The 22299-nt window shown below is 45.2% G+C and overlaps 4 protein-coding genes across 4 annotated transcripts; 2 read left to right on the forward strand and 2 right to left on the reverse strand.

Moving 5' to 3' along the window:
* Positions 1-1462: 1462 nt before the first annotated feature.
* MELLADRAFT_53573 (uncharacterized protein) lies at positions 1463-2866 on the forward strand (the record flags this gene model as incomplete). Its single annotated transcript, XM_007415075.1, has 5 exons — positions 1463-1555; positions 1821-2204; positions 2279-2425; positions 2470-2591; positions 2647-2866. The coding sequence occupies 5 exons, from the start codon at positions 1463-1465 to the stop codon at positions 2864-2866; spliced, it is 966 nt and encodes a 321-aa protein (XP_007415137.1).
* An 8481-nt stretch (positions 2867-11347) lies between these two features.
* Positions 11348-11722, reverse strand: MELLADRAFT_92063 (uncharacterized protein; the record flags this gene model as incomplete). The annotated part of the gene is made up of 1 exon (XM_007415105.1): positions 11348-11722. One exon carries the CDS (start codon positions 11720-11722, stop codon positions 11348-11350), a length of 375 nt encoding a protein of 124 aa, XP_007415167.1.
* Positions 11723-15080: 3358 nt separating this feature from the next.
* MELLADRAFT_66991 (uncharacterized protein) lies at positions 15081-15972 on the reverse strand (the record flags this gene model as incomplete). Its single annotated transcript, XM_007415104.1, has 5 exons — positions 15081-15087; positions 15230-15238; positions 15297-15389; positions 15413-15861; positions 15910-15972. The coding sequence occupies 5 exons, from the start codon at positions 15970-15972 to the stop codon at positions 15081-15083; spliced, it is 621 nt and encodes a 206-aa protein (XP_007415166.1).
* A 1788-nt stretch (positions 15973-17760) lies between these two features.
* On the forward strand, positions 17761-18530 carry MELLADRAFT_66992 (uncharacterized protein; the record flags this gene model as incomplete). The annotated part of the gene is made up of 2 exons (XM_007415076.1): positions 17761-17823; positions 18279-18530. The coding sequence occupies 2 exons, from the start codon at positions 17761-17763 to the stop codon at positions 18528-18530; spliced, it is 315 nt and encodes a 104-aa protein (XP_007415138.1).
* Positions 18531-22299: the final 3769 nt, after the last annotated feature.

The raw sequence follows: 22299 nt of genomic DNA on the forward strand, positions 1-22299 counted from the left end.
ATGTTGAGACTGAAGGTGACCAATCATCGACTTGGTACTGGAAGACTTATCCTTCACAATTAGTTTGTTGCATGTCTGCCCGCTAGGCAAGACAACTAGGCATTTAACACTCTTGCCGTCATCCGTCTTTGAAAAGTGACGCCAGACAAAACTGGATTGTGCAGAACTTGAAGTGTCGGGTAGGGAGCTGGATTCTTGTCACATATTTATATATAAGGTGTGTGATGAATGTTGAATCAAGAAGTTTAAAAACAATTAAATAGATGGGGGCAGAGGAAAAAAACCAAGTAGACTCGAGACTCAAGAGGGCATGATTATAGAATCAGATTATTAGGCAATTGTAAGTACAATGCTCGAATCTCCACTAGTTGAGTGGGACTTGATTCATAGCGGAAATGTTGGGTCCTCCTGGCCATATTGAGCTTGAATCAGACCCCTTTGGGTTCAAATCAGATCAGCCCAAGGGTCCTCCTGGCCATATCGAGCATGATCAAGATGGTAGACCCCTTTGGGTTCAAGACCTCGCGGTTACCCCGGGGTATTCGACGGGAATCACCGGGTAACACGGGGATTGCCGGGGAAACCGCCAATCCCTGTGTTACCCGGTGATTCCCGTCAGGGGTCTCAGTCCGGGAGCCGGGCTGGGTCTGTGATCAAAAATTCTTGCCGGGGATTCCGGGGTCGGTTGTCGTTCTGAGCCAAGGGAGAAAATATAGCGGCGGGGACCTGCATTCCCCGCCCCCAAGGCTCGGGGCTCATCCTGACCAGTGGCCTTTCAAGAGCCCGCGTTCCTTGGCTAGCCATCAGCCGTTCCACGCCATCACATGCACCCCATCACCAATTCTCATCCAGCCTCATCAAAACCCCGTCATCAATGTCATCAACTTCAGCCCTGCTCAGCCCACTAGATTCGATTGGCAACTGTCAGTTGGTCACCTAGAGCCCGCGTCCTTGGCTAGTCATCGCCACTTCCACGCCATCACGCCAGCCATTTTTCCGTGTCTCAAATGACCCTCCCGATAACACCTACCTACTCATTGGCTCGCAAAAAAACTACTATTTTTCGCCACACAACTCGCCATTCTCAAAGCCAGGCAGCGCTCTAACGCGCGATTGACTTCCTATCAGCCACGCCAATTTGCAACGTCATACTAGACTCCAATCACTATAAAGTCCCACTCTAATCCTCTAAAATCCACACTGCTCAATCCACTGCCTATCACTCACATCAACTTCACTCTTACCCAAAATTGTATCTCTACTGACCAACTGCCAACCACATAGTTGCTTTTCCACTCCTTAACCATCTCCAGACTCATTCAAGTCTTATTCTTCAATTTCATTAAACAAGCTTATCCTCTAAAATCCACACCGCTTAATCCCCCGCTTATCACTTACATCAACTTCACTCTTACGCAAAAATCGACCATAAGTCCTTCTAGTAACTCAAGCTGTTACCAAAATGTCAAAGACTATGAGTAAGAACATGTCCAATGCGCCCACCAAGAAGTCTCATTCTTTCATGGTTTCCAGCGTATTCAAAGTCTCCGAGATGGTCAGTAGCCCTTTGTCACTACTCTTCAGCATTTAGGGTATACAAAGTTCGTTCTGGAAATTTCCAGACATCTTTTTCCAGAACACCAGAAGCCTCCTGCTCTTCTGGAAAACATGCAGTGTTGGTTATTCTAAGCTTCAGAATACCATAAGTTCAGAAAACACCCAAAAAGAAACTTCTGGTGTTATGGGGAAACACTTCTGGAAATTTCCAGAACCATATTTGTATACCCTAATTATACTAACTCAATGCGTCTGCATACTAGCTCGCTCCCACAGACAATAGGAACTATATGTATCAAGGCACCACTGTTGCCATTACGTGCAGCAGATGGGATGGCGACAACGAACGCGAGTACGATGGTGCCCTTATTGCTTACTGCAGTTCCATGGAGGTCCCCATGAACAACCACTGCTATGCTCTCAAGGCCAAGATGTTACCAAGTCTTGACTCTGCCGACTACAAGCTTTACTTTGAAGCAGATCACAAGATTTTGGTTGGCACATCAGACACGTTCGCTGGCGAACTGCACAACAACACCGCTGCCTCGGGGTTTGGAATCGTGTCTTCACGCCGTGAATTACCAGAACCGGACACTGATGACACCACTCTTGCCTTTGTCATGAGCCACGTCGACTACAATCCTCAAGTAAGTGTTCCTTGACTCACTTTAGCTCGACGTCGGATCAGTTGTTTCATTCTGACCAAATCCTGTGCATTCAGCTTCATGACAACATCAAATTCAAAGTTGAGTACCAGATCCGTCCTACAGTCAAGATGAAGGCCTCCCAAGGCCTCATCCAAGACGGGAAGGAGACGCTGGTACATGGCTTCATCGTAGACTGGGACAATGAGAACAGCTGTTGGATTGTCGAGGCAGGACCCGGATTCTTCTACTTCTCTCTATTGCGTAGCTAATACCTTTCGAAGAACATGTCACCGCGCTTAACGTGGCCAGTGGTCACAAGACCCTCTCCAAGAAGCGTCAGACAACTGGTACCAAAGTTACGCCTACCAGGAGAATTTGTCCTGCTAAGTACGCAGTTTCCATTCATTGTAATTCAGTTCTCAGTAGTTGACAATTCAAGCAGACACGTCAGCACCTCCAGTCCTACTACGTCCTCAACACCAAGTAACACTCCTGCCACTGGGGGAAAAGGGAAGAAGCGTCCACCACCTCCGGCTGAAGATGGCTACTTTGACAATGACGGTAACATCGTCATGAGTCCACCTGAAGTGCCTGAACCTGGTCCAAGCACACCCAAGTGTGCACCTGCAGGGCGTCAAGCCAAGAAGACAAAGGGGAACTAGATGATATTCAGCCTGTTTGTGTAGCTACGGGCCTTACTTCATGTCCAGTTCAGTGTTGCCTGCTAGCTGTATGTCCCTCTCAGCAGTCCAATGTTTGTGTCCTCATTCCCGCGAGACAATTTCATTTGCAATGCACAATACTACTTGGGGATTGCGATTTGTCTATGACTAGCCGAGTCATGTTATAATTTGCTTGAGACACAGCTACGCTGTATGTTTGAACTTGACTGGCCCAGATATGAGTTGCTCAACCTCGCACAGTCCAATTGGGTTCAAATCGTAACTGACTCCCAACTTGGCCAGGACACTGCACACACAACCAGAGACACATTGTCTTTAAATATGTCTTCCTGCTGTTGAAAGAATCTGCCTGCCCACCCTGGTTCCGACTCCTCTGCAAGCACTTGCCACACTTGCCTACCTTGCACACATCCCCTTAAAGATCTCCTCTATACCTCTCAATCTTCTTTCTACATATTACAAGATCTGCACTCATTTTCAGGGTTCATCACATCCCCGGGGCTTCGCATTAAAAAACCTGGTGGGAAAAAGCATCAGCCCCTCCTTTGCCCCCATACTCTCCTTGTTCTTCGGTGTTCTTCCACTGCCTTTGGAAATTGTAGATTAAAGTTGTCGATCATCTCCCTGGCGTTTTTTAAGCTCTCTGTCGGTTCCCATGAATCATCAGCACGCCCAAACCCTTTCCACAAAATTAGATACTCCTCTTTTCTTCCTCTTTTTTGTTTGTCTAAAACTTCTTCTACTTCCCATTCCCCCTCCCCCTCGATTTCAATGGCCGGTGGCGTTTCCTGTCTTCTTTCTTCAATCAAATCCGGTGAGTGTTTCCTTAGTACAGAGAAATGAAATACTGGATGTACTTTACCCATGCTGATTGGTAGTTTTAATTGATAGGCCGATGTCAACACCTTCTTTGTAATATTGAACGGACCCAGCCAACAATGATCTAATTTGGCGCTTGGTCGTGTGGTCGATATATTTTGGCTACTGAGCCATACCTCATCACCCACATTCCATTCAGGAGTTAATTGTACGTGTGCGTCATAATTTCGTTTCATGATGTTTTGAGCTTGAGCTAACGATTCTTTCAGTTTGTCTTGAATCTCGGTGATTTTTTGAAGGTGTTCTTCGACTATCGGTATGCACCTTTCTGTTGACGGGATCCTACCAAATGACAAGCCGTATCCAAGATTTGCTCGGAAGGGGGATACACCTGTTGACGTATGTGTACTATCACTACACCAAATGTAATCTTTACCGGGCGGTAAAGAAAACTACTGACATAGAAAAGTCCTGAGGCAACAGGAAGAGAGCTAAAAATCTGAAAAAATATGCACCTTGTTCCTAGATGTTGGGGCGTCATGATGAGTACTTTTCTGTATTTTACACGCAGATATTGGTTTTTGTACTAACAATAAACGTTGAAAATCATCAAAAACTCACATGTAACAATACCTGAAATTTGGGTCATGAGTATGAAGACAATATTTTGTGGTCTAAAAACTTCAATAACTTTTGCAGTTCTGCTTCAAATAACTCGATTTTTGGTTCATTCAAAAGCTGAACTATTCTCCTTCACACTTCATAATGTTAGTAAGGTGCTATCTAGTCATTTAAACACTCTACATATGTTCAAACAGTTCTGCATGAATAGCTCTGTAGGATCTTTTTTAGACCAGCTACAGATGTGATGTCTCAATGAAAAATGTAGAGGAAAGACTCACCTTTTTAATGCACTTCAAATTGAGTGATTTGATTCAGAACTGCAAAAGCTATTGATGTTTGAAGATTCCAAAATCCTGTCTTCAAAGGCAAGGGCCAAATTTCAGGCATTGTTACAGGTGGGTTTTTGATGATTCTCAGCCTTTATTGTTAGTACATTAACCAATATCTGTGTGTAAAATACAAAAAAATACTCGTCATGACGCCCCAACATCTAGGAACAAGGTGTGTATTTTTTCAGATTTTTAGCTCTCTTCCTGTTGCCTCAGGACTTTTCTATGTCAGTAGTTTTCTTTACCGCCCGGTAAAGATGACATTTTGTGTAGTGTATTATTATACGCAAATTCAGCTAACGGTAAGTATTCCTCCCAATCATCTTGTCTGTACGAAACAAAATGACGAAGATACTGCTCTATAGCTTTATTGACAATCTCCGTCTGCCCATCCGTCTGGGGGTGATAGGCCGTTGACGGGTGGAGTGCAATCCCCAATTGTTTATTCAAGGACTCGGTCAGTTTTGATACGAACACGCTTCCTCGGTCCGATACAATGGTTTCAGGTGAGCCATGCAACTTCCACACTTCCTTCAGCATTAAGGAGGCCAACTCATCTGAAGATATCTCTGTGGTACACGAAATAAAGTGTCCCATTTTCGTGAGTCGATCTACAACAGTGAGGATACAGTTCTTTCCTTTTGATATAGGTAAATTGGTGATAAGATCGTAACTGATATCAGTCCACGGTCCTGCAGGAATAGGTAATTATGGCTCCAGGGATCCAAATGGGAGTTTATTCAAAGATTTCACTCGTAGGCAGGAATCGCATCCGTCTACGAACTTGTTCACGTAAGTCTTCATCGATGGCCAGTGGTATTGTCGTTGCACTAATGTTAATGTCTTCATACGACCCGGGTGTCCCGCTAGGAGGCTTTCATGTCGGCTTCGTAGTATTTCAAGCTTACAAATTTTATTGTTGGGGACTTCAATTAGTCCGTTCTTATAAAGTAAGCCGTCGTGTACCTCGTAACCATCTACTGCCTCTTTCACTTCTTTGCATTGGTTAGTACTAACGGCATTCATTAAACTGTTAATCCTTGGGTCTTGGGGTGACTCTTGTCTAATGCGTTCTAGAATCATATTGTCGGTCCATAAAGGTGTGTCTTTTGTCCTGTCAATGGCATTGATCTCAATTGATTCAGGCAATACTGACTCCATGACGTCTTGTTTGAACCACTCCTCCACATCCTCATCTATGATATCCTCATTTTCAAACCAAGCTTCAATGCTATCCAGATCTGCTTCGAACAAACTCTTGGATAAATTACTCGGTCGTAGCAGGCTGCCGAACGTAAGTTTCTCATCTTGTGTTGGTTCTGGGTCGGGTCTTCGAGACAATGCGTCTGGTTTAGCAGATTCTCGACCTGGCCTAAATTTGATATGGAAATCGAAGCATCCGAGGGTTTCAGCCTATCTTGCCTGCCGCGTGGTGAGTTTTTTGGTCGTCATAAAGCTCGCCAGATTTTTATGATCTGTGTAGACTGTGACCTTGAGCCTATTTGGGTTTCCCTCCAAATAGTGCCTCCACTCTTTGAATGACGCGACAACTGCTAACATCTCTTTGTCGAATATCTCGTAGTTACGTTTGGCTTGTACGAGTGACCTGGATAAGAAGGCCACTGGATGCAATATTCCTTCATCATCATTCTGGGATAGTATAGCACCTAACGCATAATCGGAACAGTCGCACTCAAGTATAAAGGACTTATACAGATCGGCTATCTTTAGGATTGGTGCTGTCGTGAATGACTTCTTTAGGATCTGAAACGCGTCTTCTTGTGGTTTCTTCCAAATGAACGGTGTTTTTTCACAGGTTATGTCATGCAGGGGTCGGGTTACTTTTGAAAATCCCTTAATGAACCGTTGGTAGAAGTTAGCGAATCCTAGGAATCGTTGGATTTGATTTACGTTCTTGGGGGTAGGCCATTCGGTAACAGCTGACACCTTAGTTGGGTCCATTCTTACTTTGTTCTTTGAGATGAGAAGACCTAAATAATCAATTTCTTTTTGTGAAAATTTGCATTTTTCAGGTTTAAGCCAGATGTTGTGCGATTGTAGGATTGCCAGAACTTCTTCAACAACTTTCTCATGATCCACTCCTGCCCGTGTATAGATTAGGAGGTCATCAAGGTAAGCTGCCAAGTCCTTTCCAATCTTTTCTCTTAAGATGTCTGAAATGAAAAATTGAAAAAAACCTGGGGCCCCTGTGGGGCCAAAGGGCATAACTAAAGGTTCGAATTGGCCTCTTTTGCATGTAAACGCTAACTTTTTCTCGTCTCCCTCCTTTAGACGTAAATTATTGTAGCCGTTCCGCATGTCTAGGCATGTGAAGTCTTCCGCGTCGCGTAGGCTATCAATCAGTTCCATGGTTAACAGCAGCGGATACCGGTTTTTGACGGTGAGTGCGTTGAGTTTACGATAGTCAAAACAAGGTCTCAGATTACCGTCCTTTTTTCCGGTAAACAAGACAGGGGCTGCCCAAGGTGATGTGGTTTGGCAAATTGTACCTTTCTGCAAGCCTTCATCAATCATTGCATCCAGAGCAACTTCTTCAGCTGGCGATAGGGGTATCACTTTACTAGCTTGGGGTGTCGCGCCGGGGATCAAATCTACTCGAAAATCATATTTTTGATGTGGAGGTAACGTCATTGCTTTCGTCTTTCTGAACATGTTGATGTACCTGTGGTATCGGGTTGGTACTAGCTCTTCTGCTGATTTCTCGACTTTGTTTTTGGATGCATCAGCAGCTAGTTTTGCCGATATGTTCCATGATGCGCTGGCGGCTGACACTGTAGGTACATAACTATTCCCGGGGCAATAAAGCTTGTCATCTGGATTAAACACTGGGAATTTAGGCAAGTCGAACTTACATTGCGGGGGCTTAATCTCCTGAAGTAAGAGAGCCCCCTCGCCAATATTCCTAGCATTCCCTTTCAGTACGCTAACGTCCTTCAGGGTGTTTTTCGGATTAGGCGACATCACAGGCTTCTCCTGCTCTGTGGTGGCAATGCTGTCCTGGTCGATTGGCGGCTTGGTCGTGGTCGTATCATCCAACAACTGTTGTCGAAGATGTGGGTGCTTGTCATCCGGGATAATAACTGATGGGTAAGAATTTGTATTGCACTCACCTTGCGGGGGTTTAACGTTAGCAAGGCTAACAACCCCCTCGTCACTTTCCCTAGCATTCCCCATCCAAGCACTGTGGCAATCCGGGGTGGTCTTTGGGCTGGACAATGCCACGTAGGTGGCAGTGGGTTGATCCACAGTCAATCAATGCTCGCGTGGGGGTCAATTTGGAGGTAGGGGACGTGGCACAAGGGGACTCTGATAGGGAAATGGAGGTGAAAACACGTGGGTCTGAGCCCTGAATTTCATGATTACGAACTGCATCCATCTCTCCTAGTGAGTCTATCCTGCCTAGGCCCGGGGGTGGCACGTCCGTCACTCCCGAGCGTCTCCATTTTTTGATGTGTCGGCCGCTGATGAACTTCCTCTCCCCACCCTATCCCCTTCCAACGCAGCAATCTTTGCCTCCAACTCAGCAATCTTCCCTCTCCCCTCCCCATTCATTCGTCCCTTCCCTTTACACCACTTGACAGTATGACCTGATTTCCCACATTGGAAACACAATCTCTCCCCTACTCGCCTCCTATACTCCTTGTTGGAAATGTCAAATCGGGCCGAAGAGATGTCCATAGCATCCAATGGAGTCGATCATACTGGGGGTTTGTAGGTGATCGATTCGCCTCTAAGTTCACCATAAATAGCACAAGCAAGGCGCGTGATATCTTCAAGCCGATCAAATTGTTCACGTATCATTGCAACACGGACGTCGGTTCGAAGGCCTTGGCGGTAATGACTGATCAGGGTGCTCAACTCCCATCCAGTAGCAGGTGCAAGTTGGTTAAACTGAATCGTATAATCGGCCGCTGACTTAGTTTGTTTCAAACACTACACAAAATGTCATCTTTACCGGGCGGTAAAGAAAACTACTGACATAGAAAAGTCCTGAGGCAACAGGAAGAGAGCTAAAAATCTGAAACAATATGCACCTTGTTCCTAGATGTTGGGGCGTCATGACAAGTATTTTTTTGTATTTTACACACAGATATTGGTTAATGTACTAACAATAAAGGCTGAGAATCATCAAAAACCCACCTGTAACAATACCTGAAATTTGGCCCTTGACTTTGAAGACAGGATTTTTGAATCTTCAAACATCAATAACTTTTGCAGTTCTGAATCAAATCACTCGATTTACAGTGCATTAAGAAGGTGAGCCTTCCCTCTACATTTTTCATTGTGACATCACATATGTAGCTGGTCTAAAAAAGATCCTACAGAGCTATTCATGCAGAACTGTTTGAACATATGTAGAGTGTTTAAATGACTAGATAGCACCTTACTAACATTATGAAGTGTGAAGGAAAATAGTTCAGCTTTTGAATGAACCAAAAATTGAGTTATTTGGAGCAGAATTGCAAAAGTTATTGAAGTTTTTAGACCACAAAATATTGTCTTCATACTCATGACCCATAGTTCAGGTATTGTTACATGTGAGTTTTTGATGATTTTCAGCATTTATTGTTAGTACATAAACCAATATCTGCCTGTAAAATACAAAAAAATACTCATCATGACGCCCCAACATCTAGGAACAAGGTGCATATTTTTTCAGATTTTTAGCTCTCTTCCTGTTGCCTCAGGACTTTTCTATGTCAGTAGTTTTCTTTACCGCCCGGTAAAGATTACATTTGGTGTAGTGAAAGCCCGTAGGGCTTTTTCGGCGCGTTGTTGTCGGTCGGAGTCAAAGAATATGGCTTGGAAGGCCTCAGTGAACTCGACAAAAGTGACAGGGTTCTCCGGGTCTGGGTGCAAGGCTCAACAAAGATAAGGCTGCGCCCACTGGATCGCATTGCCTCCTAAGTACGAGAGGGCAAACATCACCTTCGTAACATCATTCGTGAACAAACTGGCATTCACTGCAACATAGAGTCCCACCTGACTTGCAAAGGCTTCTGCTGCAGCCCCTCGAGTACCGGTAAATTGTTCCGGTCGAGCGACTTGGATACAGGTGTCGCCGACAGCAGGTGCATGGTTAGTGGTTGGGGTCGGTTGGGCAGACGGAGGAGCGGTCGTGGTGGTAGCAGCAGCCGGGGGTGCTGCACGAGATGCTTCAGCCTCAGCCCAACGGGCTTCGGCAGCTTGCCGAAGGGCCGTCTCTTCGGTAAGTCGGGTGTTAAGATCGGCCATCTGTCAATATAGGTTTGCGACTTCCTCTGCGGTTGTCATCGATGCTGAATCAGGCTCTTCAACTAGGACTTTGTGCCATGTGTCGTCTTCTGCCGACGTAAGGTCGTCTTGCGGGAGTCGAAAGGAAGGGGGGATGGTTGATTGTGGAGGGTTGTCTTCTTTTAAAGGTGTCTTTCAATATTCTTAAATGATCTATTCTTTCTTTCTCCTTATAATTTTAGTTTCTTCTTTATTTTAATGTTTCTGTCTAAAAAAATTTCTTCTTGAGTTCTTCTTTCTTTCTTTATTTTGTCTTTCTTGTAATCTTCTTTTCCTCTTGATGTGTCGTAGGTTAGATGCTACAATATGTTATGACCGGGGTTGGTCTCTTGGAGGGGGACAGATAGCAAGAGGAGGGTAATGACTACGTAGTATTGTTATTGTAGCATAGAGAACAATGTGAGTGAAAAGCTCTGCTCTATGGGAGCGCGGCTGGCATGTCTCACATGTCACACATCGTGACAGCTCCATGATCCTATGTAATGGATCATAACACTTAGCACGATTCCACACTGATATACCATACGATGTTAGGCATTCTGACAACCATTGTGCGACCTGCGGAGCACTCCACTGGAAGCTCAAACGTACGCAACAAACCGTGGCGGCCGCGACTGCGAGCTACTCAACTTGCTGCCAGCAAGGGGCTGTAGCATTGCCAAGCAATCATTTGCAAGACGGCCTGATGCCGGGATTTCTTCGCCATCTCTTCACAGATCAAGACAGAAGTGAGTAGTAAACTGATCAGAAAGCTTCTCAACTCTGACGCTTCCTTGTTAGTTTCAAAAAAATTTAGGCGCAACATCCGCACATTCAACAATGCGGTTTCATTCACTTCAACCGCAGCAAAACAAGACAAGACCGTTGCCGGAAATGGAGGTGCTTGGACTTACAGGATTAAGGGCTCCCTAACTCACCTCATTGGCTCGCTACTTCCGCTTCCTGGAGCAAGTAAGACATTTAAGCTGAAGAGGAATTAGCACTAAGAAAACCAACCAACTCAGGAATGAACATCCAAACGTTAGCCACAATACAAGCATACCTGTACCACAACAATCCTTTTGCCAAGCTTTATAAAGCTGCGGAGGCAATCCTAGGCCCTGGACCGGCGAAGACTATCAAGATCAAGTCACTTCAGCTACATGGTCGTGACTCAAACGGTTACAACTACCCAACGTGCAGCCAAGTGGCTGCGATCCTTCTGGGTGATGGTATGGTTGGTTCAAAGGATCAAGACATCATTGTGCATTGACAATCCGGTGAATTGCAGCGGATTTCGGAGTTGAATACAAACTACTTTTCGCTTCAATATCCCATCTTCTTCATGTATGGATCTCATGGATGGAACAAACACTACAGGCATTTCACGGAGAAACGTGAGTTGACTGGAATACTAGCCAATTGCCTTGATATTGACGGGTAATTTGTTTAGGTGTCTACCTGCACCGGCTCCTAAGCCTGCATCAGCTCCAAACTCAGCACCAGCTCCTAGGCCAGCACCTGCTCTGAGACCAGCACCTGTTCCGAAGCCAACGCCTGCTCCAACACCAGCACCAGCGTTGAGACCTGCACCAGGGAATCCACCTAGACCAACGCCTTGACCAAGTCCTGCACCAGCATTGAAACCAGCGCCTACCCCAACACCACCCCCAAGTTGTGGAAAGGCCACAGTGCTCGAATGGTTTGCATACACACTTTTCTTGCGAGCGAACATCTTTTCCGCGGTTTTAAGAGGTGGCAGGTTGTTCCCAGAATACTTAGTGGACATGTATGTATGTGTGGAAAATGCCAGGCTTAAATTTATCTCAAAGAATCAACCTAAACTCAGAGCAGAGCTTTACAATGGAGCAACGGAAGCTTTGAACAACCAAGACTTGACAATTGGGTGCAATATAATATTGCCAGCGATGTTTATTGGTGGTCCGCGACACATGCATCAACTCTATCAAGATGCAATGGCTTTGGTCAAAGCGTTTGGTCGACCAAGTTTATTCATCACTATGACCGCGAATACTCACTGGGACAAAATTACTTGGACTCTATTCAAGGGTCAATTAGCGGAAGACCGCCCCGATTTAGTAGCAGGGGTGTACCAGATGAAGTTAAGGGAGCTTCATCGTGATATCATGAAGCATGGGAGGCTAGGTGTCTGCATTTCCGACGTCCACACAGTTGAATTTCAGAAACGTGGGTCCCCACATACACACAACATATTGATTCTCGATAAAGCCTCAACGCCAAAGACACCAGACGATGTCGATCTGCTTGTACGTGCAACAATCCCCGATCAAGACGAGAAGCCATTGTTGTATTTGCTTGTGACAGAATACATGGTTCATGGGCCATGTGGAGAGGGGAAAAGCTGCTGGAATGGAAATAAGTGCAAGTATGGATTCCCTCAGCCATTTGAAGAAACAACTGTCATGACGGAGGGCGCGTACCCTAGGTACAGGAGGCCGGACAACGGAGTGTCCTTTCAGAAAAACGGCAACATTGTACCTTACAACCCATTTCTATTGCTCAAATTCCGCCGTCATATGAACGTCGAAATTGCCGTGAGCATGAAGGCAGTCAAATACTTGTACAAATACATTGCCGAGGGCCATGAACGGCAGGACTTGAGCCTACTGATTATGTAGATGCTTGGTTCCTCAGAGCCGCGGAAGGTAAGCCTCATTCTCTCAAAGCTATGTAAGGCATGCAGAATCTGACTTCTGCTTCAGCGGCTTGTAGGCTGCTAAAGTACACACTCTCTGGACGTCATCCAGCTATAACCCAACTGTAACTCCATGATGAGCAGAATCAAATGGTTTACTTTCGTAATCGCAATTCACTCCGTGCGGCACTAGATTCCGGTTGGGCAACAAGAGCGACTCTCTCAGAATATATGAGACTTTGCGCGGAGAACTTCAAGATAGATCAAACAGTCCTGTCAACTCGCGCGCTACTGTACACGGAAATGACGAAATTTTTTTTGGTGGAATAAGTCTGAAAAGGAATGTTCCAGAAGGGTGAAGGACTCGGCGACAGTTGCATGTCTTTACTTTGCCAAGCCGGGCCATGGAGACCTCTATTACCTCCGGCTTCTCTTGACAACATTACGGGGTGCAAAATCATTCCAAGACCTGAACACAGTTAATGGTGTCCGATATGCCACTTATGGAGGAGCAGCAAACGCTCGTGGACTGTTATTAAGTGATGCACATTACGACGCATGTCTCACTGAAGCCGCTTTGTTCAAGACAGGGGGTCAACTACGCGACATGTTTGCACTGATCCTCGTGCATAGCCCAACGGGCAACCCTCAGGATTTGTGGGACACACACCTAGATGATCTCATTGACAACTGCGAGTATAGGTTGGCACTGACTCAACCGCTGATGACTCCAACAGATACCCAGCTGGAGCACTTTGGTCTTTTGCTCTTGGAGTCGACACTGGTTGACATGGGCTCCTCCCTCGATTCTGTTGGGCTGCATTCAGTTGATTGGATGCTATTGCGTTTGATAGGTGTAAACCAAGAAGACAACTCATTTGACGGGGTCCGCGTAGAGGAGAGTGAAGCATTTCTGTGTGACGCGTGGCCTAAGCTGAACTCAGAGCAGAGAGCTGTGTACAACACAGTTGAAGATAGGGTCATGACGAATTCCAGGGGTGTCATGTTTGTGAATGGACCTGGGGGCTGTGGGAAAACCTTCCTGCTGAACGCATGCTTACACTATTGTAATGCTAACAACATTTTATTTGTTTCAGTCGCTTTGTTGGGTATTGCTGCGCTTCTGTTGCTGGAAGGAGCCATGGCACACTCTGCACTCAAGATCCCTTTAAACACAAATGAGGAATCGACCTGCCCCTTTTCGCCTTCAACTACTGTCGGACAACACCTCTTGTCAACATGTTTCATTGTTTGGGACAAAATTTCAATGATGAGCAAACACTCAATTGAGTGTGTAGACAGATTGCTAAGGGACTTGAGAAATGTGGACGAAGCATTCGGAGGTATCACCGTTTTGTTCTCTGGCGACTTCAGGCAAATCTGGCCAGTGATACCGCACGGGAGCGTCATGGACGCAGTCAGGGCATGCCTCAAGTTTTTGTACCTCTGGGAAGAGACTGAAGAATTCAGACTCACAATCAACATGCGGCTAAGTCAGACGGGGGGCAAGATGGTGTGGCGTCTAATAATAAACAATTCGGGAAGTGGTTGCTTAGGCTAGGGTTGGGGGAGTTACAAGTGCTTGCGCAGGAGAAGGTTGCGCTGGAGCATGTGGACTGCTCAGGTGTCAAGCCGGGGAGTAGCCTTGGCGCGTCAAGCATTCAAAACTTCTACTCGTCAGCAAACAACATGATTTGGCAAGGGGTGTGGGACCAATTAGGCGTTTACTACAGTGGAAGAGCGATCATTACGCCCCTGAATCAGACAGTTGACAGGCTCAATGCTTCTATACGCGATTCTATCGAGGGAGTACTCAGGAGTTACGAGTCAATAGATCATATCGATGAAGAAAACGAAGAGCACGTCACGGCAGACATCCTGAATAGTTTCGACCTTCCAGGGTTCCCACATCATACACTCAAACTCAAGGTGGGATGTGTTGTCATCTTACTTAGGAATCTGAATTTAGCTACTGGCCAATATAACGGCACAAGACTGTTGATCACTGCGGCGTCTGATCATGCATTACAGTGCTTAATTGTGAATGGTGCGAAAAGTGGAATAAGTATTTCCTTACCAATGATGGCACTCCACCACCCTGGTAATGAAGCAGCTCCTATATCTTTCTATTGCTTTCAGTTCCTTATTGCACTGGCCTTTGCTTTGACAATCAACAAGTCGCAAGGGCAGACTCTCAGCGATGTTTGTCTGGTTTTGCCAACCCCCGTGTTTGCACACGGTCAATTGTATGTAGGCTTGTCCAGATGCACTTCAGCTGCGGGCACAAGTGTAGTCGTGACTGAAGCGGAGCAGGCGCTTAAGACAGTGAATGTAGTCTATTGGGGGTTGCTCCAAGAGTCTTGAAATCTTTTTTCATCTTGTAATTGTTGTAACAGTGTAATTAGAATTGGATTTGTGTACTACGTGGAACCAGGCCGCACCATGGAAATTCATGATCAACTGAGAATAATTAGGACCTAGATGTGCAAGTGAGTCAATTAGGAGCACGAGTCTTGTATGCCAAGCTTCCCAAATTCCAATACTTTGCTTGACAAGATTCCTCGCATACGCAAAGGGAATAAGCTAAGTATTGACAACATCTGCATGCGCTGCACGTACGTAAAGAGCCTGTTGAATGTGAATAAGTGGAGGGGATAGGTATTTGAGGGCTAGTACTTCTACTCACACAAATTGACCATGACGCGGGGCCAAGTCCGTATGAAGTGATAGATCCCAATACGGAGAGAACCGAGCCTTTTTGAAAGTTCCCTCGGGGGAACTGGTCATGAACCAAAGACTTACTATGTATTGGATAGTGAAGCGGTAGCGCCAGCGTTCCTATAGAAGACGTCAGAACTGCTCCTAGACAATGGGAGTTCACGACTGACATTAGGCTCATAATCACGGTGTTCCATGAGGGCGTCCCAGTGGGATTTGTTGTTGGAGAGGTTGCAGGAGGTGACTCTCCCAAGAGACAAGACACTCATGCTGTTGATCTGACTCGTGTTCATTTCGGCGGTGGTAGAAGTTTCAACGTATTGAGTCGGGTTGACATCTAAGACGGGTTCACAAGGATATGGCAACGGAATGAGATTGCCGCGGAGGGCGAAGTTTAGGTCCACGTCAAGGATGTATTGTCCAAAAGGCTTGCAAAAAATGAGCGGTGTTTTGCTTGATGAGGATGGAGAGTTGACAAGGTGCATCCAGAAGTGTCTGGCGTAGTAGTGACGACGAGGGGGAGTCTCTTCAACCTGAAAATCAGTCAGTCCGTGTCGAGGTATAGTAATGGTTCGACAAACCATGTCTCCCAATGTAAAAGTACCGTCCAACGTTACAGTTAAGCGAGGATCCGCGTGAGCCATTGTAGGGGGAGTCAAAACTCGATAAAGTTGAGAAACGAGACTGGGGGACAGCTTGACTGGGAAAAAGTGGGTGTCTTTCTGAGGGTTGCAGGGTTACAAGCAGGAGGAATCCCTGGGGATGAGGCCGGAGTTGAGGGGTGACACAAGGTATTTCAAATTAGACGCACGTGGGGGAATTGTGTGTCAAGTAATATGACGGCTGGGGAGAAGTGTCACATTTGACCATGCGCAGGGCAGCAGGGAGTAATGGTCTTGGATTGACTGTGAACTGCATGTAGCCATGAAGTGAAGAGCATGGAGAGGTTGGCAGATGACAAGGGGATAGGCCTAAGTCTCAGATTTGACCACGCAAGACACAGGCACGAGGAGTGAAGCAAATGAAATATCTTGATTAAACAAATTTTGACAAGGATAAATGTGAAACTGTAGTGTACAAAGAGTGAGAAAAATGCGCAGGAAGTGAAGCATTGTCTTTGTGGCAATTATGACCTATCCAATAGGGACCATCAAATTCATTCCGGAGAGGTTTGGATACAACCAGAGCGAATTCTGCATGGGTTGCGAATTACGGATTGGAAACATGGTGAGTCAGGTACAGCACTATCTGGTGGGTTCAAGTGTGAGACTCACATGCGAGGGTAAGTGTCGCCAGTGGGGTGACCTTGACTGCCAATGATGCTGACGTGTGGAAGGCCGCGCCATTGGTACTCAATAGCAACGTGGACTGCGCTGCAATTATCCTGGGAGTGGTAAGTGTAACAGTTAGGGGAAGATTGGGAGCAATGAGTTTGTGAAGTAGATGTCCCAAGTTGTTGCTGTGGAGGTCAAAGAAGAAGTCAATGGAAGGAGGCTAAGAAATCCAGTGAGAATCGGCAGAGACATACCATGGCCGCGTTGGTTGACATAGTGATGGGCGGAGGTGTCTGCTTTGTTAGTAGTGAAGATAATGGGAATAGGCCCGCTTGAGTTGTAAGAACACAACTTTATTTGGTTCAACAGAAAGTTGTTTCTGCGTGTGTGTTGCAAGGCTGGACAGGCAAGACAAGCTGGAGATAAGCGGTGAGAAAGAGGGGCAATATTGCTATCAAGGCTGGGGAGCCAAGAGTGATCAGGGGCTGGACTGGTATCAAGCCAGGCTAAGGAATGAAATTTGGAGTCAGACTGGGGTGATTGAGGGAGAAGATGAGTGAGTTTCTGGCGCAAATGACATGGAGTTCTTACTGTGTGCAAGTAAGGTGGCAAAGCAGGGAGGGAACTCCTATGTTGTGAAGAATCTTCTTGAGTCGCCCAAGGGGGTTGGGTCAAGAGTTGAGTGGGTGGCGGTGTGTCTGGACTAGACAGGGTGGTTCAGTCAAAAGAGGTGTCTTGCGTTGTCCGGGATGGGCTGTTAGGCAAGACCAAGTCTTGCTTGAATTGCTTTGGTGGGACTGAAGTCACAACCGTTTGTGTCCGCGTTGCAGGTAGTAGTTTGAGAAAGTTTTGTCTTGTCTTGTTAGGCTTGAAGTTCTCGAATAGAGTGTTGGAGTTATGCCAAAGGGGCCAATTGCGAACTAGACTGAAAGGGCCAGTGAGTCCAGTTGATTTTGAAACGCTGCTGCATGTTTGGACATTAGTAGACTTGGTCGCAGTGAGGTCAGCAAGGCGGGCTCATGTGGCATGGCGATCCTTGTTTATATAAGAGACCCTTCGATGGATGGGTCAACGAGCATAAATTCTGGACATCATTATCAATCAAGTTGTTATTGCTTTATCTTCACATAATCATCTGTCATATACAATTGAAACAAAATGGAGGACATCAACTTGAGACTTGGTTGGGGGTTCAGCAGCGTATTCTACCTGGGACCACAAGTAAGTGGAACGATCTTGACGTGAATTTCGTTGGCTGACATGTGAGTACAGTTGATTTGCAACCGTGACGGGGGAGGCAGGTTTAGACTCCACGAAGCGAACATATTTATGAGGCAAGCGCGTTTCGATATCTGTGGAATAGTAATTGCCGGCCAGTCTAGCAGGAGTACTTTGCAATTGTCACGTACCTATACGATCCAAGGTCCGGTGTCACAAGGTCTAGATGGGAGAACTACCCTGTTTGAAGAAGTGTCGAATACCATACGTCTGGACAACGCAGACGTGGCGCCGGTTGCTTTGCTCAACAAAGTGGCAACTGAGGGAACTGGGAAGGCCTGCGCTGCAAGGAGCCCATTGGGATGAAATCTGCGTAGTCAAACATTGCGTCTGGAACACTTTGGTTAGTTTTGCAGGACTCTATGTGGTGATTGCATTGACTGACTATTGTATTGCAGGAGTCAAGGACCGTGGATTTTGTAGTAGTGTACATCCTGGAGCCCAACCTCACATGCACGCTCCCAATGGACCTGCTCGATGTGAACGATATTGTTAATTTGCGCGGGAACATCGTCGGCTTCAACATCGAGAGGAACACGTGGCAAGTGGAGGTACACATTTTTACTTACGATGATGGTAGTGTGCCCCTGGATGGAGCTGACAAAGTGTTTCCAGGTGACAAGTTTCAGGCGTGTTGCGCAAAGGAGTAGGGTCAGGCAAAGTAAAAGACAGCTGGGATTGGTAGCCGGGACGTGCGGCGGGGCCGGGAGAAGGCAACTTGGGATTTGAACATGGGGAGACGGATGCGGCATGACTGGTCATGACTTGATTGTCTATAGTGTATTGTAGTTCATGTAATGCATAGTGTTAATATTCGTGCTTATGCGTGCTCGATGACTTGCGCGGTTGTCGTGAGGCGCACAATGAAGAGTTAAAACATGTTGTGTCCAAGGGGCGGCAAAGCCGCCCAATACCTCGTTTAAGATTATTGTGTAACAAGCGTGTCATGATACATGAATACTGACTTTGGGTATGTGAATCCGCTTGCGTGGAGATCATAGCGGGACATTGATTGGAAAAGTCCCATGAGGCCGTTCTTTGTCATTATGAAGTATGTGAGTCATTATCAGTGGTAACACGCGCACATTGCGGTGTATGAAATTCTAAAGGCCTTGTCATAGAGGGTGGTCGCTGCTTTGAAAACATAGAAACAAATGAAACAAATATAGTTATGTCAGACAATTGCGAGTGGCATGAAAGATGGAAGATAATGACGTGTCAAGTGGCAGGGTATCTGCTGTCCAGCAGTTAACCAAAAGTGGCCTAAGTTTGTTCAATAATTCTGCAAAGTTGATTTGTTGGTGTCTTTGATTGACACCCCGAGTCGCACATAAAGGATTTCAGGATACCTTGATGGCGGATGGAAATACCGGAGGGTAAACCAGTCTTGCTGTCACGATTACGGAGACAGTGTGATAAAGCTGGGTTTGTTGAGTTGCATGATGGATTTGGAGATTGCCAATGGATTCCGCGAAATAGCATACCATAGCATAAGGATGGCTGTGTGCAGGTGCATCAAAAGACGCAAGCAGGGATCATGTGGGATGGTATGATGCTTGACATTTGGGGTGTTGTGCAATTAACTGGTCAGCGTGGAGGTGGAACAAATTCTCAAGATAGTATTGGAGAGACAGGTGTACTCCATTGAAAATGGTGCTAATGAAGTTGAATGCGGAGAATTGCTTTGTTTCTGGGCAATTCCGGGCAATTTTGGACAAAAGTGCAAAACTCTGGTAGGTGGAAGCTTGTGTAATTTGACGGGTTTTGTTTTTGGAGTGCCTTTGGGATTAAATGTTATGATTACAATCACCACTTCTGTGATCAATTCTACTAATTCTTCTAATGTTACCAATTCTAGTTTGAACAATACTAGCAATACCATGCCAATCAATTCTAATAACTTGGTTAGTCTTCACTTTTGTTATGATCTCCTTTGATCATGTATCATAACACTTACAGGTTTTTATTGTGGTCTTGTTAGTCTACCGCTGGGGCTTTGGCCAAGTTGATTAGATCAATTATTTCTGCTCCTCTGTTTGAAATGATGTCTTTATTTTTGACTATCCTCATTTTGTGTTAGGATGATCATCATATTCTCTCTTTCTTCTTTCTCTCCCTCTCTCTCTCTTACCAACACTTTCATTTTTATTGAAATCTTTGAATTCCATTTCTCCTTTTCAAAAATCTGATTTTGCCTTTTTGTATTAGTACTTTTGTTCTTCTGACCATTGAAAATTAATTGAGTATCTGAGTAACTTATTCTTTGATTGGTTCAGAGAAGATGTTGAATGAGATTTTTAGTTATGTCATGTGCCTTTTAAAACAAGCTTCTTTGGTGTAAGAGATATAAGGAAGGTAGGAAATAATGTTTTACTACCATCAGCACCAGAAACTAATTGTACAATGTCCAATAATATATTTCCTCACAGCCAAGTAAGTTTAGCTTAATTTATCAAAGATGAATATTTCCTCAAAAAAAAAGAAGAAGAGGGATTTGTGATTGATATCAATGATCTGGTTCATGAAGTCTAAGACTCTCATTTGAAAGTTCTTCACTTAGGTTTGGTAATCTCAGTTTTTGACATCCTCTTTTTGATGTTTTGAAAAGTATTGATTGGATCAAGATATGCCTTTTTAGATGAGTTACTGCCGGAGATAATATATGTTGATCTAGCTCAGATGATGTGTAATAATCCTTTTGTATGATTATTTTTGAAGTAGAAAATTTCATACCAAATAAGATTGTTTGCAAAATTTGTGGTGAGACTTTGTTTGTACTAATGATGAAGAAACTATATCCCCCAAATGACCAGTCAGAGAACCAAGTCGGAGGCAATATTGAAACTAGTGACCGGCTCTTGGTGTAGGTTAAAAGGTGTGGGTGCATTAGTTGTTGAGGCTGAGCTACAAGCTCATTATCCACTGACCCCTGAATTGAATCCTCAGACCACTTTGGCTTGAAGTGAAGTGGATTGGACCTATTTCCTAAGTGTTTTTCAATGCTCAATGAAATGTCTTCTATCAAACCCAGTGGTCCTGCAGGCAATTTGGATCCTTATGACCTATTGCAGATTAATCATAATGTAACAAAGGTGCCTTCTTCTACCTCATGCTGTGATCTTGATAATTGCAACCTGCAAGTGTACTTTCCCCCCTGGCCTTTTCACCCTCTTTCGCCAAATTCCAGCAATACTTGAATTCTCTGAAAGGATACCACATGAGGTTAAACTTTGCTACATAGCAAGGTCTCAGAATGCAATATACCATCCTGAGCAAATAAAAAGAAGCCACTGGATGATTTTGGAATATCAATTCTCATCTGCAGCTCTACTACTGAACTAGCTCCAGCAAGTCTGGCTCGCAGGGCAGACAGTAGCGCGGAGCGCTGCGCTTGGCGCTATCGCCTCCCAGCCCGGGACCCGCAGGGTCCGGGTAGCTACGCTGCGCGCCGCCATTTTGGCCCCGGGAATTTTACCGCCACGCCTTTTGCCGCTCAATCGGAGATCATACAGGTCTTGCTACTTTACCCTTCAGCCACCATCTGTATTGGTTTTCGATCCCAACAGCCACCTTTCCAATCTTTCATCTTGGATTCAATCACCACCTCACCTTGGATTTGATCACCACCCAGCCAAAATTAAGCATTATCAATTTATCACATCAAATCTCAAAGTATTCAAAGACAGCAATTCCATTTGGCGTCCGGTCATGGTGCCGGTGTAGAACTCCTGCGCAGTGTAGCGTAGGCTGAGCCGGAGAAGGTAAGAATCACCGTCAAGGAGGACAGATGATACTACAGTGCTGTGGAGCTGCCTTCAACCTGAAAAAAATTCTACGTAGGACGATTTTTGACACTTCCGCCTTTACAGCTTTTACCCGTAACCCTAATTTTCCCCGTACAATGATATTCAAACTTTCCAAACCCTATTTATCCCTCCACAACTGAGACACACACAAATTTAAAAAAACAACTTAAAAAAACACAGCTTTTCCTGGAATTGAACCCAGGTTCAGTCCTTTTCCCCGGCCCTGACTTGGCCCTGACTCCAATCTATTATTTCTTCAAAATAAAATAAAAAATAAAATAAAATTGATAACTAACAACCCTTATACCACTTCACTTCAATAATAAAACTATCCCTTCAATACTCAACGATCTGAAATCATCAACGTAAGTCTTTCTTTTTCCTTTCTTTAAGCTTATAACACTAACTAAACTAACTCCCAATATAATCCTATCACTTTTAATACTAGGAACTCCACTTTATCACTTCTAGATCAATCACTTGATCACAAAACACTAACAAAACTCGAAAAAATACACTTAAACACTCGATCCTACACAATGCGATGAGCTCCTCCCTCAGACCAACACAAACAGATAGGCCCTTTTATATCTTCCAGCTTCCAATCTCGGAC

The sequence above is a fragment of the Melampsora larici-populina genome (assembly GCF_000204055.1).
Source record: "Melampsora larici-populina 98AG31 unplaced genomic scaffold MELLAscaffold_48, whole genome shotgun sequence".
Classification (NCBI taxonomy): Eukaryota; Fungi; Basidiomycota; class Pucciniomycetes; order Pucciniales; family Melampsoraceae; genus Melampsora; species Melampsora laricis-populina.